At 51.4% G+C, this 14,552-nt stretch overlaps 1 protein-coding gene across 5 annotated transcripts in view; it reads left to right on the plus strand.

Moving 5' to 3' along the window:
* The window catches only part of Sema5b (semaphorin 5B), a 117,431-nt gene extending 103,174 nt beyond the window's left edge, over window positions 1-14,257 (plus strand). For 2 of the 5 annotated variants that reach the window (XM_078044117.1, XM_005338889.4), the window contains exons 10-22: window positions 1,036-1,243; window positions 1,348-1,555; window positions 6,786-6,903; window positions 7,056-7,237; window positions 8,260-8,403; window positions 8,591-8,738; window positions 8,831-9,056; window positions 9,211-9,429; window positions 9,853-10,023; window positions 10,123-10,272; window positions 10,612-10,656; window positions 11,054-11,259; window positions 11,488-14,257. In XM_078044117.1, the coding sequence (XP_077900243.1) occupies window positions 1,036-1,243; window positions 1,348-1,555; window positions 6,786-6,903; window positions 7,056-7,237; window positions 8,260-8,403; window positions 8,591-8,738; window positions 8,831-9,056; window positions 9,211-9,429; window positions 9,853-10,023; window positions 10,123-10,272; window positions 10,612-10,656; window positions 11,054-11,259; window positions 11,488-11,646 (2,184 nt within the window). In that variant the 3' untranslated portion in view covers window positions 11,647-14,257. The remainder of the gene's footprint in view (window positions 1-1,035; window positions 1,244-1,347; window positions 1,556-6,785; window positions 6,904-7,055; window positions 7,238-8,259; window positions 8,404-8,590; window positions 8,739-8,830; window positions 9,057-9,210; window positions 9,430-9,852; window positions 10,024-10,122; window positions 10,273-10,611; window positions 10,657-11,053; window positions 11,260-11,487) is intronic. The other 3 variants (XM_040270270.2, XM_040270272.2, XM_040270271.2) reach the window with 3 other exon arrangements.
* The last annotated feature ends 295 nt before the right edge of the window (window positions 14,258-14,552 follow it).

Raw genomic sequence — 14,552 nt, forward strand, 5'->3', positions numbered from 1 at the left:
ACAAGAGGGTAACCTCTCAGACTGAGCGCGAAGGAGAGTGGGTGAGAGGTAGAGCCAGGGGACCTGCTCTGAACCACTTCTCACCCTGCCCCCAAGAGGCAGGGTGTGGGACTTCAGCTCTATAAAGTGTCAGGGGCTAGGAGAGCACTACACAAGCAAACTGCAGCCAGAATTTGGAGCTAGGGTGTGTTCACAGAGTGTCTAGCATGGGTATGTCGGCCTACAGGGTCTCTGAGTGCTGGAGTGGGTAAGGGCCAGTCATGGATAGTTGATCATCCCCCATCCTGTCATTAAAAGAGGAAACAAGTGGGCAGGTGAGGCTACTACTGATGGTTGACTTTCACGTCCATCCAACTCCCTGCCCCAGGTATGGTGTAGAGCAGGGAAAGACCTCAGGCTTTGCAGTCCAACGCTCCTGACCCAGATCTAGCCTGTCTCTGTGTGACTTTGGGCAAATCACCCAACCTCCTTGAGTTTCTTTTTCCTTATCTGTAACTAGAAATAATGCCATTATAGAAATGCCTCATAGATATGTGCAAAGGTTGATATGCCTGGAAGGTAGTAGGTGCTTAATAAAAGGTGGTTTCCTTTTAGCTCGAATTAGAAGGCATAAGAACTTTAGTGGAGATTTAGAAGAGAGAAAATAAAGCTTGGCCCAATGTGATGGAGAGGCATCTATGAAAGCATAAAATCACAGCACACGTGTCCACACTCAAATGATTTCTTTAGAGACAGTTCAGACCTCTTGGCCTTCCTCCTTTCTCTGGTCCCTCCTTCACCAATTTCCCAGCTTCATTTTCTCTTAGTTCCAAAGAAGAGGCATTCTTCCCAGGAAAGAGGTCAGAGGACCCAGCAGCAATAATAGGTTCAATGGTGTCACCCAGGGCTGGGCAGGGCGGGGACTGGGCTGGGTGGGTGAGTGTTGGAGAATTAGCATCCGCTGGGAACACTGAGAAAGGGTGTGGAGACAGTATATTGGCAGCCCTGTGGCAGGGCTGGGTACATGTGACCTGGCTGCTTGGTTCCTTGAGACAGTGTGGCACCCTGCCAGAGACGGGCCCCAATGAGAACCTCACAGAGCGCAGCCTGCAGGATGCCCAGCGCCTGTTCCTGATGAGTGAGGCCGTGCAGCCAGTGACACCTGAGCCCTGTGTCACTCAAGACAGTGTGCGCTTCTCACACCTCGTGGTGGACCTCGTACAGGCCAAGGACACGCTCTACCATGTGCTCTACATCGGCACAGGTGAGCTGGCCGCGCCCATCCTGGGCTGCAAGTGGGGGAGGTGGTTGCAGGGCTGGGCTACGAGGTTCCCCATCCTTCAAGGTCACCTTCCTCTGGACCCCCAGAGTCAGGCACCATCCTGAAGGCGCTGTCCACCGTGAGCCGCGGCCTCCGCGGCTGTTATCTGGAGGAGCTGCACGTGCTGCCTCCCGGGCGACAGGAGCCCCTGCGCAGCCTGCGAATCCTGCACAGCGCCCGAGCGCTTTTTGTGGGGCTGAGCGACGGAGTCCTAAGGGTCCCTCTGGAGAGGTGCGCCGCCTACCGCAGCCAGGGGTAAGCCAGCAGCGAGAAGGAGGGAGGTGGCCCCCCAGTCACACCTCGGTGGCGCTAAGAAAGGAGTCTGGGCCATCTATGGCATCTCGGAGGTCTTCAGTGTGTGCCTTTGGACAAGTTACTTAGCCTTTCTGTACTTTAGTTTCCACCTTGTAAAGTAACTTGTGGGAGTTTTGTGGGGGGTAATTGGGATAACTGCATAAAAGAGGATCACTGACTGCAGGAAGCAGTTGTTTAGCAAATTGTGGTGGATGTTGTTGTCCCTGTTGGCAACCCCATGGTTAGAGCCCATCAGCCATCTCTAAACCACTTGATTTATTCTCAGTTCCTGCAGTTCAGAGAGAGACCTTTATCTTTGAAACCACAGTAATTATCGCCCAGATGTGGGTGCAGATGGGAGATAATGCTTTGAGTCAGTTCAAGTCTTCACCCCTCTTCCTTCCCTAGAACAGGAAGAGAGGGCTGGTGTGGTGGGTGGAAGTAAGAAACCACCTGGAGGAGTTCCCCTGGGTTCCCACTGTTTCTGAGATTGGGTCTCCATACCATAGCTTCAAGTGGAGTCAAAGATGTGGCAACAGTGCCACCAGTTCTAAGGGGAAACTTGAAGCCAAATGGAAATGCATTCCAGACTCCAACCAAGTGAAGCTGTCCTGGGGTGCATAGCCTCCTTTTTGAGAGCGTCAAGACTTGGCATAGCCTCAGCCACATGGACTTTCTGTGGCCTTTGCAACAGAGAGTCCTCCTAGCTCTGCCATCTGTCCTTGAGATTTGGGAGACAAATGGTATCTGTGCTGCCAAGGGTTGTTCTCCAGTCCTGGTGGAGTGTGCTGGAAGCTGGATAGACGCCTGCAGGGCAGGGGAAGAGGCTGCATGGTCATGAGGAAGCAGCCAAGGAGCGGGAGGGCAGTGGGCAGACTCAGGCTCCCCAAGCCCCTCACACATGGCTCTATCAGCCAAACAGCACATATTTACCAAGTCCGGCTATGTTCAGGGCACTTTGCAGAACTCCTGGTGTGAGAGGAAACAAGATGAACGGGCCTGTAATACTTGCTTCACTCAAAGCTCTGGATATCTGGGTAGGGAAAGGAACCCCAGCCTCTCTCTGTCATATGGAGAGAGAAGGATGTATTAGGAAGGATTTGTGATGGAGTTAGACACACCTGGAGATCCATCACAGCTTCATCACCTACTGATTGTATGATCTCGAGTGGGTCACTTAACCTTTTTGAGCCCTGACTCTCTCATCAGGAAAATGGCATGATGGAGTGCATGATGCAGAGTTGTTATAAGGATTGAGACTGGTGTTCATGAAGTGCCTAGTTTAGAAAAATCATAAGTGGTGGCTAGTACATTTATTCCTGTTTTTGACCTCCCTAATCTCATTTAGGAGTCCCCCAGCCCCAACCTCCTGGGCTCTCTGAAGTCTTAGAATCTGTGATGTTGAATATGTGATATTGAGTCTGTGACGCTGGCCTTGAGTGAAAAGTCACCCGCTTAAAAGCATTCCCCCATCTCTTGTGTTCTTCATGCTTGTGTTATTAAACTTTTCACATGTACTTTGTTCTCCAAGAGGTTGTAAATCCCACAACACAAACCCAGTGCCCCAGTATTTTTTATGTTCCACCAGGAACCCTCCTCACACAGTTGAAGGCACAAAATGGCCTTCTGCACAGGACTGATCTTTCTGCTGGCTAATTATTTGGCCTAAAAGGAGGTTGGTGCAGGAGAGATGTGAGAAATAGGACTGAAAAATGGATTGAGGCCAGCTGAGAACGACAAGGGAGGATTTGGACTTGAATCCTATGGCTGTGGGCACTGAGGTGGTCATGGAACAGGGGGTGGAGCCTCAGGCTGCCCAGAAAGGTGTTTTACAAGGATGGATCAGACAGGAGTGAGCAGCACCATCATGGAGCAGATGGACGTCCCCAGTGAACTAGTGTGGCTCTAACCCAGATATAAAGTCTAGGGTCTGCAGTGGAAAGAGGAAGGGAATGTGCTGGGCCATTTCCCCACTCATGCTCTTCTTTGAGGAGATGGGGAGGTTGTGTATGGGGCCTGATGCACTCCTATCCTGGAGAACATGGCAGACAATCAGTTCGGAGTTGGACTTTGCTGTCCTATTTCCTGAGTTTGGGATAGAAGTCCTTGAAGTATATGGTGAAAACCATGGCATAAAACTCTAAGTTTGGTCCAGAAACTATAAAAAGCAATTCATATTACTGGAAGGTTAATAAAATGACCCAAGCAAGGACATGCAGCCACCAGGCTGTGCACTCCAGAACCAACTGCCAATCACAGTTTATCCGAATGTGCACTATCATGGGGTGCATATCACAGGATTTTACTGTGTCCTAGGATGGCTATTTCATGCTTGTTTCCTCATTCCTTCCAAGACTAGCAGGAGGATGAGGGGGGTAAGCAGAGGTGCTGGTGGGCCCCCTCCTCTGCCCAGAATCCAGGGGCTTATCTCCAACTGCTTCCTTTCATTGGGGCAAATCTCAGCCCCACGGGGCACAGCCAAGACAGGGGACTGGCCAGAGAGGACCAGGGCTCACATGAGGAGGAGCAGGAGGAATGTGGGAGTCTACAAAGTAGACGTTGTAAGCATCTATGACTCCTTCCTCCTTCTGGCAGGCCTTTCTCCCTGCTCTTGGGAGAGGGGATCCTCTACCCAAGCTCATTCACAGGTCCCCCCAGCCTGCTCTGTGAGGGCAGCAGAGGCCCACACTCGGAGTGCATCTTCTCCTGACCAGGCCCCATTCCTCTACAGTCTTAAGTAAAGACCACTTGCTCACAGCCTCAGGGTGCCGTTTCTACCTTGGACAGCTCCCCCCGTGCGCCTATTGCGAGAGGAGCTGGAATCTGATTGCTTACAATGTCCACCATCCATCTCTGTCCTGCCTGTGAGCCCATGCAATGAACCTGTTCTCTTTTGCAACGGCTGCTGGAGATGGTGCAGTAAAGAAGGCGTGGTGACACATTACTGGTCTGATGGCTCCTTTTATGAAGAGAACTCTAAATCACCTCCCCTGTCTACAGTCAGAGACACGCTTCAACTCTCTTCTGCTTGGAGCTTTTTCTTAAGAGTGTCCTCTGTTTTGTCAGCTTTAAAGTGGCCTTTGGCCAAAAACAGTGGATGTGGATCTACCTGAGCTAAGGAGGCAGTCATTCTGTTTAGTTTCCACAGGAAAAGACCTCAGGCCCTGGTCCCTGGGGCGTCTCAAAGGCCCACAGACTGCCAAGAGCAGGGGCAGGGTTAGAGCAGGCTGCTGTGATCTCCCTTTCTTCTCTGAGACTACAGAGAAAGGAAAGACCGAGAGGGTGAGAGGGCCTGGGCAGGGGCAGGCTGGGGCAATGCCTACTCTACTTTTTCTTTCCTTCATTTCCTATTGTCAGGGATTGGAAAAACAAGGCACTTCATTTTGGGCTCTGACAAAAGTGCGCCTGGACCAGCAGTTCAGGCTATTCCATGGCTATTCATTGCAATCACCTGGGGAGTTTAAAAGAGTCTAATGCCTGGTCCTCTTCCAGTCTAAAGGGCCCAGATTCAGGCGGGCTTGTTTTGTTTGCTTAAGCATTTTAAAAGATGCTCAGGAAATTCCAATTTGCAGTCAAGGGAACTACTGCTCTAAAAGTGGTGAGTCTCTAGAGGAAGAAGTAGGCGGAGACACGCTGGGTTCCTATAGAATCATTTGCTTTTGTCTTATATAAGCCTATTCAAAATTTTTTGCCCTTAGTCATTTTCTCTGCTGGGAGATATTTATTTTTTGATGAAGAGAATCTTCTTTGTTATTATTACTCATCACAAATCATGGCTAATTCTTTTTTGCCCAGTTAACTTATTTGGTTATAAAGTGTCATGTCAGCTGCCTCTCAAGTTTGTCACTGCCTTTGGAGGCTAAGGGAAATAAACTAGCAAAGGCTTGACTGAGTGCTGATCAGTTGAATTTGCTAGCAGTGTTTTTGGTCCAAATGTCAGCCAGGGAGCAGAGTCTCAAAGCCACAGGTTGGAGTGAGCTCTCTGGAGAGCTCTCTGGGGGTTTGGAAGGAAATTCTTTCTGGATCCACGATCTTATACTGTCTTTACATGCTAATGGACAGCAAATCCTGACTCCATAATCCTCATAGTCTCTTTTTTTCTACTCCTTGAAGTCCTACTAGCAGGAATTTAAAATTCTTGCTAAAAAATGTAAAGGATACATTGCCTTGAATAGTTCAGAAGAAAAGGAAGAAAGGAACCCTAGGATATGAGAAGTGGAAGCATCTGGGACACACATTGATGTGGGAACCATTATCTTTCCTGGGCCACTGCTACAGACTTGCCCTGGGGCCAGGGAAGGGGGAGCTGTCCTTCCTGGCAGTGAGCACCTTCTTATGATGCTAAAACCCTGAACTCTGCTTTCTGCCACTGAAGAGCTCCAGGTGCCCCTGGACTACACTCAGGTATTCCCTGACTGTGCAGTGTTTTGAAGGATGGATCCATATTCACTCAGTGTGTGAAATTAGATGTAATCTGCAGCTGGGAGGCAGGAGTGTGAAGGGAGAAGTGTGGTTGGGAAGCATGGTCTCAACTCCACCATGAATAATATGTGTGGTCACCTCTTTTCCCCTCCCTTTGTACAACAAAAAGTTGTGTATGGGTCCTGATGCTCAGCTGGGCTTATTGTAGAATTGGCCGGGGAGCTTTTAAAAGCCACCCCTTTGTAGAGATTCCTGTTTGGGATGGGCTCCAGTACCAGTATTTTCAAAAAGCACCTTGGGTGGTTCTCATGTGAGCCAGGGTCAAGAACACTTTAAGGTCTTCTCTGTCTTAGTCAGAGCATCTCACAGGGAGGCACCACCTTTTTGGATTTTATTACCCATGTCTGTTCCTGCAGCCCTATATGGGGAATATGAAGCACCTGTCCTCAAGGAAAGTAGTACAGTCTCTTGGTTAAGTGTGCAGTCTCTGGAGAGTTTGAGTTTGTGGTCACTTCTCTGGGCTTCCTCTATACAACGTGGGGATGGTAATTGGCCTGCATCACTGAGTTGCTGCATTAAATTAATTCATGCTTGTAAAGTGCTTAAAATGATGCCTGACACACAGTGCACAGTGAATTTACTAAATATCAAGAAAGGAACTGCATGGAAAGAGGTGCTGGGTGGGGGGGGGGTTGTCCAGGCATATTCTTGAGATGCAACTGAGGCTGGGAAGTCAGTGGACCTAAGTGTCAGCACCTCCGTCTGGCAGGGCATGCCTGGGGGCACGGGACCCATACTGCGGCTGGGATGGGAAGCAGCAACGTTGCAGCACACTGGAGGACAGTTCCAACATGAGCCTCTGGACCCAGAACATCACAGTCTGTCCTGTGAGAACCCCTTTGTGCCCCCCTCCACCTCAGCCCTCGTCCCTCAATCTAGACTTTGACTCCCATCAGTATTCCCCAAGTGCCCTGGGATCTCAAACCTTCCTGCCCCTGCCTCCTGTGACAGGGGTCCTTCCCCTTCTGTGAGTCTGCAGGTGCGGAATGTGACACGGGATGGGGGCTTTGGTCCATGGTCACCATGGCAACCATGTGAGCATTTAGATGGAGACAACTCAGGCTCTTGCCAGTGCCGGGCCCGATCCTGTGACTCCCCCCGGCCCCGCTGTGGGGGCCTCAGCTGCCTGGGTCCAGCCATCCACATCGCCAACTGCTCCAGGTATGAAAGGATAGGGCTTGCATAGTGTTGGCCTTCGACTTGAGTGGAAAGAATGGGAGATAAGGGGCATCCCCACCCAACTGTTTGCACTAAGGGACAAAAACCTCTGTAGGGCAGTGTCAGGAACTGAACAGATGACTAATGTCTGAGGCAGGAAACACGAACTCTGGGGAATTTTCCCCAACAGTGAGAGGGAAGTTTTTACCTTGTGGGGTCTCTTGATGCAAAGAGGAAGGCTGCCCAGGCATGGGAGTCCCTCCCAGACAGGTTAGCCTCAGTGGGTCTTACTATCCCAAACTTGAGGGACAGGATGAGATGGTGGCAATCCTGGACTATATGGTCTAGAGATGTGACCTTGGCCAGCCACCTAACTGCTCTGAGTTTCTCTAAGTGAGGGTTACAGTACGTCATGAAGAGTTGTTGAGAAGGTTAAAGGAGATAATGTATGTAAAGAGCTTGCAACTGCCTAGTTTCTGGAGACTCCATAAAATGGTTATAATAATGAACCTATTATTTTGAGCACTCTTAAAATGACTATTTCATATATGTTCACTAATTTAACGGCTCACCGCAACCTCAAGAGGTAGGAATACAGTTGTCCAGCTTACTTGAAAGATAAGGAGCCTAGTGATCACTGGACAATAGTGAGTAGTGACTGAGGTTGGAGCCAAGCATGTGAGTGCAGAACAGGGGTGTGATTTTGGGTTGAAGTGCAAGGATTGATCAATCAAGAAGGGTGAAAGGACAACTGCAGATGGGAAAGGTGTCTGGGACCTTCTTACAGAGTGTGTCCTTTGGCCTCCATGGGTAGGATCCAGGTTATAGAAGATTCTCAGTACATGTTTGTGGCATGAATGAAGAAACGGATGAATGGGTATCAGCCTGGTTAAGAGCTGATATTTTCTGTCACCATCTGGTCCCTCCTGATGAAAATACAAATTCCATCTGACCAGATGTGGACCACATCTAAGTAGCTAGGGCTCAAGAGGTGCATCTGTTTCTGTCCCATGTCACTCCACCAGGAATGGGGCATGGACCCCGTGGTCTTCATGGGCACAGTGCAGCACATCCTGTGGGATCGGCTTCCAGGTCCGCCAACGAAGTTGCAGCAACCCTGCGCCCCGCCACGGGGGCCGCATCTGCGTGGGCAAGGGCCGGGAGGAGCGGTGAGCTAGCGCGTGGTCAGGGAGATCTGAAGACCGACTGCCCTGAGGTCCCACAATTTCCGGGTCTGCTACAAACTGGCCTGGATTTTCTGGGTGATCCAGGGTACTCTCTTCCTTGCCAAGTGACACCTTGTCAGGGGTGGCAGTATCCCTCCTTAGGGTGATGACTCCTCCCCCTCTTCCCCAGGTTCTGCAATGAAAACACCCCTTGCCCAGTGCCCATCTTCTGGGCCTCCTGGGGCTCCTGGAGCAAGTGCAGCAACAATTGCGGGGGCGGTGTGCAGTCGCGTCGTCGGGCCTGCGAGAATGGCAACTCCTGCCCAGGCTGTGGCGTGGTGAGGGCCAGGGCGAGGGGTGAGGGACCTGGAACTCCAGGGCAGAGTAGGCCTGCAGGCTGCGGGGCTCTGAAACCACCCTCATTCCGAAGGAATTCAAGACCTGCAACCCCGAGGGCTGTCCAGAAGTGCGGCGCAACACCCCGTGGACCCCTTGGCTGCCCGTGAACGTGACGCAGGGCGGGGCGCGGCAGGAGCAGCGCTTCCGCTTCACGTGCCGCGCTCCCCTGCCAGACCCTCACGGCCTGCAGCTTGGCAGGAGGAGGACTGAGACGAGGACCTGCCCAGCGGACGGCTCCGGAGCCTGCGACACCGACGGTACAGCCCCGCGCCCTCCGCCCCACCTCTCGGCCCGCGGAGCATCGGGGGCGGGTCGGGGAGGCCGGGAGCGGGAGCCCGGGAAGGCCCGGGGACTGGAGCGGGTGGCCCGGTTGTCGGCGCCCGCATCGCTGAGGCCCGCGGCCCTCCCCAGCCCTGGTGGAGGATCTCCTGCGCAGCGGGAGCACGTCCCCACACTCGCTGAGCGGGGGCTGGGCTGCCTGGGGCCCCTGGTCGTCCTGCTCCCGGGACTGCGAGCTGGGCTTTCGCGTCCGCAAGAGAACGTGCACCAACCCCGAGCCCCGAAATGGAGGCCTGCCCTGCGTGGGCGATGCCGCCGAGTACCAGGACTGCAACCCGCAGGCTTGCCCAGGTAATCTTGAGAAAGGAGCCTTTGGTGTATCGAAATCCTCCACCAGGGAAACTCGGTGGCCCCGGAGGCTCAGGACTACCCGGGAACCCCATGCCCCAGGTCACTTCTTTTTCTTGCCAATCCTGTGCAAGGGCCACTAGAGTATTTTTTTTTCTTTGTCCATGAATATAGAGGATACTTCAGTGAAGTGGGGCCTTTTCTTACTCGGCCTCACTTTTTCCTCTCCCCTAATTGGTTAGCCAGATAAGGTGGAGCTGGTTTCTCTCCCTCCTGTTGTCTCTGCTACTGCCTGCATTTTCCCTGCCACATGTGTGCCCTAAGAGTGCCTGTTGAGTGGGGATAGGGTGGGGTAGAGGTGGAGGTGGAAGTCATTGTGGCCCAGGGTGCCTCGGTGCCTCCCTCACACATGCCATCCACTTGCAGTGCGGGGTGCCTGGTCCTGCTGGACCTCGTGGTCCCAATGCTCAGCCTCCTGCGGTGGGGGCCACTATCAGCGCACACGTTCCTGCACCAGCCCTGCTCCCTCTCCAGGTGAGGACATCTGTCTCGGGCTGCACACGGAGGAGGCACTATGTGCCACACAGGCCTGCCCAGGTACTGGGTACATCTGGCCGGGGTTGGGGAGCACCATGGAGCCTCTGATCCCCAGCAGTGGTTCCTGGGGCACTCAACTGCATCCCAAACAACCCACAGAAGGCTGGTCACCCTGGTCTGAGTGGGGTATATGCACCGAAGATGGAGTCCAAAGCCGAAGCCGGCACTGTGAGGAGCTTGTTCCAGGGCCCAATGCCTGTGCTGGAAACAGCAGCCAGAGTCGCCCCTGTCCCTACAGCGAAATTCCTGGTAGGTTCTTGTGCCAAAACCTTCAGACCAGCCTTTCCTGCCCCAAGCTCCCAAGTTCCCAGTCTGACGACTGTGTCCTGGGCTGGGGTATGTCCTGGAGCAAGATGAAACACCCAAGAGACTCACCTGTTGCCTGGTGCACACACCTGGAGCTCTGGCACTACATAGCTAGTGAACAGGCCAGCCCTTGTAGAGAAGAGGTCTGTGGAGTGGCAAAGGGAGGCCCATTCCTGCACTTTAGTGCTGACCCAGAGGTTCTCCCAAAGCCACACCCAGTCCAGGAGGGAGCCTGCCTCTCTCTACTTTGCCCTAACACTTTCTCCACTTGTCTTCCTGCAGTAATCCTGCCTGCCTCCAGTGTGGAGGAGGCCGCCAGCTGTGGAGGTAAAAGGAGCCACTCATGACACACACTTCTATTCCTCCTCCCCTCTCCAAAGCCTGGATTCTTCCTACCTCCCACTTCAGATAGTCAGGCCCACTACTTCAAGGCTGTGTGCAGGGAGACCTGGGTAGTTCCAGCCATGTTCCTCATCTGGGAGGCCATCATCAGTCTATACCTAAGAAAATTATCCATCCACTGATCTACTGGTTGCCATGTCTGACTCAAGCCTCAGGTTGTCCTGGGGAAGAGGCTCCCCTGTTTCTTTTGGCTCTGGCCTCAAATCCTTTCTTTCCTTTGTGTCCCAGAGCCTCTTATTGCTATTTCCACTCTCAGGAGATAGTCAGGAATCTCTCTTCTTCAAAGTGGTCCTTTTCTTACCACCTGCCTGTCCTTCTCCAGGGTTCAGTCTTATCCACCTGGTGGCCACCGGCGTTTCCTGCTTCCTGGGCTCTGGGCTCCTGACCTTGGCGGTGTACCTGTCTTGCCAGCACTGCCAGCGCCAGTCTCAGGAGTCCACACTCGTCCATCCTGCCACCCCCAATCACCTGCACTACAAGGGTGGGGGCACCCCCAAGAATGAGAAATACACTCCCATGGAGTTCAAGGTGCGGAGCCTTCTGGTAGTAGCAGAAGCCCAGGGTGAAGGGAACAGTGGTCCTATCCTTGAGCTGGGCATGACGGGGTGGACAGTGGGGGGCATGTTGGCATGAGGGAGCACTGCCTCAGCATCTGGAATGTTTCTTCACCAGCTGACTCCTGGACCCCTGGCCCTGGCCTGTTCCCTTCCCTACCTCTCCCCTAACCCCTTTCTCTCTGATTTCTTCTTCCCACAGACCCTGAACAAAAATAACCTGATCCCTGATGACAGAGCCAACTTCTACCCACTACAGCAGACCAATGTATACACGACCACCTACTACCCCAGCCCGCTGAACAAGCCCAGCTTCCGGCCTGAGGCCTCACCTGGACAGCGGTGCTTCCCCAACAGCTGATCCTACCATCCTGGGACTTGGGCTCCTTGCCTTCCCAAGGCACAGAGCAGTGGAGATGGGACCGTGGAGCCACTTTGGTTTTCTCCCTCTGCACTAGGCCAAGAACTTGTTGCCTGGCCTGTGGGGATCCAATCTGGCTTCAGAGAGCTCTGGCTGGCGGTGACCATGGGGGAGAGGGCTGGCTTCAGGGCCGGCACATGGCTGCAGATCCAGCTTAGCCCAGGTCTCTCATGGCCTCCTTGTGACCACCATCATGATGACCCTCCCCTGCCATGTTTGAGCTGCAGACCTACTGGGCACGTGAGGAATTGAGAAGAGTGGAGATGGCAGTGTCAGGAGGGCAGGCTGTTGGGTTGGAAATGACTTCCAGTGGCTGCCACAGCCAAGTCTGACCCTCTGTGGCTGGCCGGAAGAAAGGCCTTGTCTACATTCAGATTGTCTCTGAAAAGAACTTATCAAATGGCCCAGTAGCTCTGGATCTCTGCCCAGTGCTGGACCATTGTGGTGCTGCCCCAGTATGACATAGGGGACCAGTGCTGGCCCAGGTGGTCTGCCTTGGCCTAGCTATTTGTATTTCACCCAGGAATATTCCTCTGGTCAGAGGCAGTAAGAACTGGGAACCAGAGGCTGGTCTTTTCTGAGAAGCCCTTTAACCTGACCTAGTACAGGTCTCAGCCTTGCCCAGAAGAAACAAAAGGTGGCCTGGGAGGAAGGAAGGCTCAATACCATAAGAGGCAAAGTCTGGCCTTTGTGTCCCTATAGAGATCATCTTCCAGTTGCTGCTAAGCAGAGTCCTTAGCTGAGACCTGCTTGGGAGTCTATGCTGGTCCCTCATCTCTTCAGGAACACACAAACACACACACACACACACACACAAGCGCATGTGCGCGCATACAGTCACCATCTGCTACAGCAACAGAAAGGATGTTGGACTGTGGCATTATTAATTAAAGATGCTATCCAGTCTCCAAATGTAACTCTGTCTTTGCGCATATGTGTGTGGGCCCCTCTTGGCATGGTCCTGGCCATTAGAACAATGCTCCGGGGTAACAGATGGCTTCTCAAGGTGGAGGAAATGACCCAAGTAGAGTGTGACTTTAATAGGGGATATCTTTCCATATGTGGGTTTATGTACACATGCACACATATTGTCCTAATCCTTTTTTTGAAAAAGAGATTGGGAATAAACAAATTCACAAATGGGGACACAGAGCACACCAAAGGCAAGGGACAGGAGAGATTTATGCGTGTTACCTCAGCAGCTTTTCCTGGCAATATCTCCAGGGTGGAGATGGGGGAATCCTGCAGGAAAGTATTGATGAGGGTTATTTTATGAGATAGCTTCAGTGCTAAGCTTAATAAAACCAAATTGGGAAATGAGTAAACCTGTAAAGTGGGGGAAGCCTAATGTAGTTTCTGTTGGATTAAATAAAAATAACCTTAAAGCTTCAGCCCACCAAATCAATGCTGCCATTTTGGATGAGATTGATGGACATGTTAAATTTAGAGAGCAATTTCCTAATTTAATTGGCTGGATCAATTCTCCTAAGATTCCCAGCAGAATCTAATTGTAGACGGGCTATAAAGCCTATGATCTGAGGGTTGGAGGAAGTGGAGGCTCTTGGGAGTGGAGGCAGAAGCACTTGAAGCTTGAAAGTGCCTGAAGTAGAGGAGAGGGAGGAACAGAGCCTTCCTGGAGGTCTTCCTGCTTACCTGAGACAGAAATGGACGGCATCCCCAGAGCCCAAGGGGAGCCCAATCAGAGAAACCTCAGGAAATGTGAATATCTACTGCTTTGGGATTGCTATTTCCTGTTAGCCTCAAGAGTCCAGAGCTAATAGGGGGCAGTGGGGACATCTTAGATCCTGGGATCTCTGATTTCTTTGGGCCTGTTGGCAGCCAAAGAAGTTCAAAAGTGTTATAGGATATAGGGTCCAGGTGTCCACCTCTCAGGGCATTCAGGGTATGTTAAGTCTTAAGGACTGGAAAGTTTATGTATAATCATGAGAAATCCTAGGGAATGCCCACCACCTATTGTTGGAATGGCATCACTGGGAATATAAACCTTTGGCAATACACACACACACACACACACACACACACACACTAAATTTTCTGGAAACAGCCTTTGAAAAGCTTAACATTCATAATCTATTGAGAGGCTCCACACTGTATGCAGATGAGCTGGCATGGTTGCCAAAGACTTTAGTAACCAGCTCTGTCCCAGAATTGAGGACCCTCAGAATGCTTCTGGAAAAGGAGGGTGTGGTGGTCTGAGTGTGAAAGGCAAGTGGGCTTCCTCTGCCAGAGGCAGACGCAGGATCCAGAGCTCCAGGCCTTCTTGGACAGTTTTGTGTTGCAAGAGAGAGAAAGAGAAAGAGCGAGCATTTTCTTATTATTAAAGCCATACATATTCATTGCAGAAAATTTAGAGAATGGAGGTTATGGAAATCTTACCACGATTATACAAAAATCTAAGGCAGAGACTTAGGAATTTTAAATGATGCTGTGAAGATATTTCTTACATTTTTTTTCCCAAAATCACCCCCAAAACAAAATAGAACACAAAAGTTATGTCACTGTTTTCAATAAAGCTAAGATGTAACTATAATCCCGTATCACAGTGCAGTTGTCCTTCAGTATTCTCAGGGAATTAGCTCCAGGACACCCCCACCACACACACACATGCACATGGCTACCAAAATATGTGGATGCTCCAGTCCCTTATGTAAAATGGAGTAGTATTTGCAAATAATTTATGCACATCCTTCATGTACATTAAATCATCTCTAGATTACTTATAATGCCTAATGCAATGTAAATCTATATAAATTAGTTGTTGTGCTTTGTCGATAAGGGAAAAATGACTAGAAAAGTGTCTGCATTTCAGTACAGCTGTAATTTTT

This window comes from Ictidomys tridecemlineatus, chromosome 3 (assembly GCF_052094955.1).
Source record: "Ictidomys tridecemlineatus isolate mIctTri1 chromosome 3, mIctTri1.hap1, whole genome shotgun sequence".
NCBI classification, from domain to species: Eukaryota; Metazoa; Chordata; class Mammalia; order Rodentia; family Sciuridae; genus Ictidomys; species Ictidomys tridecemlineatus.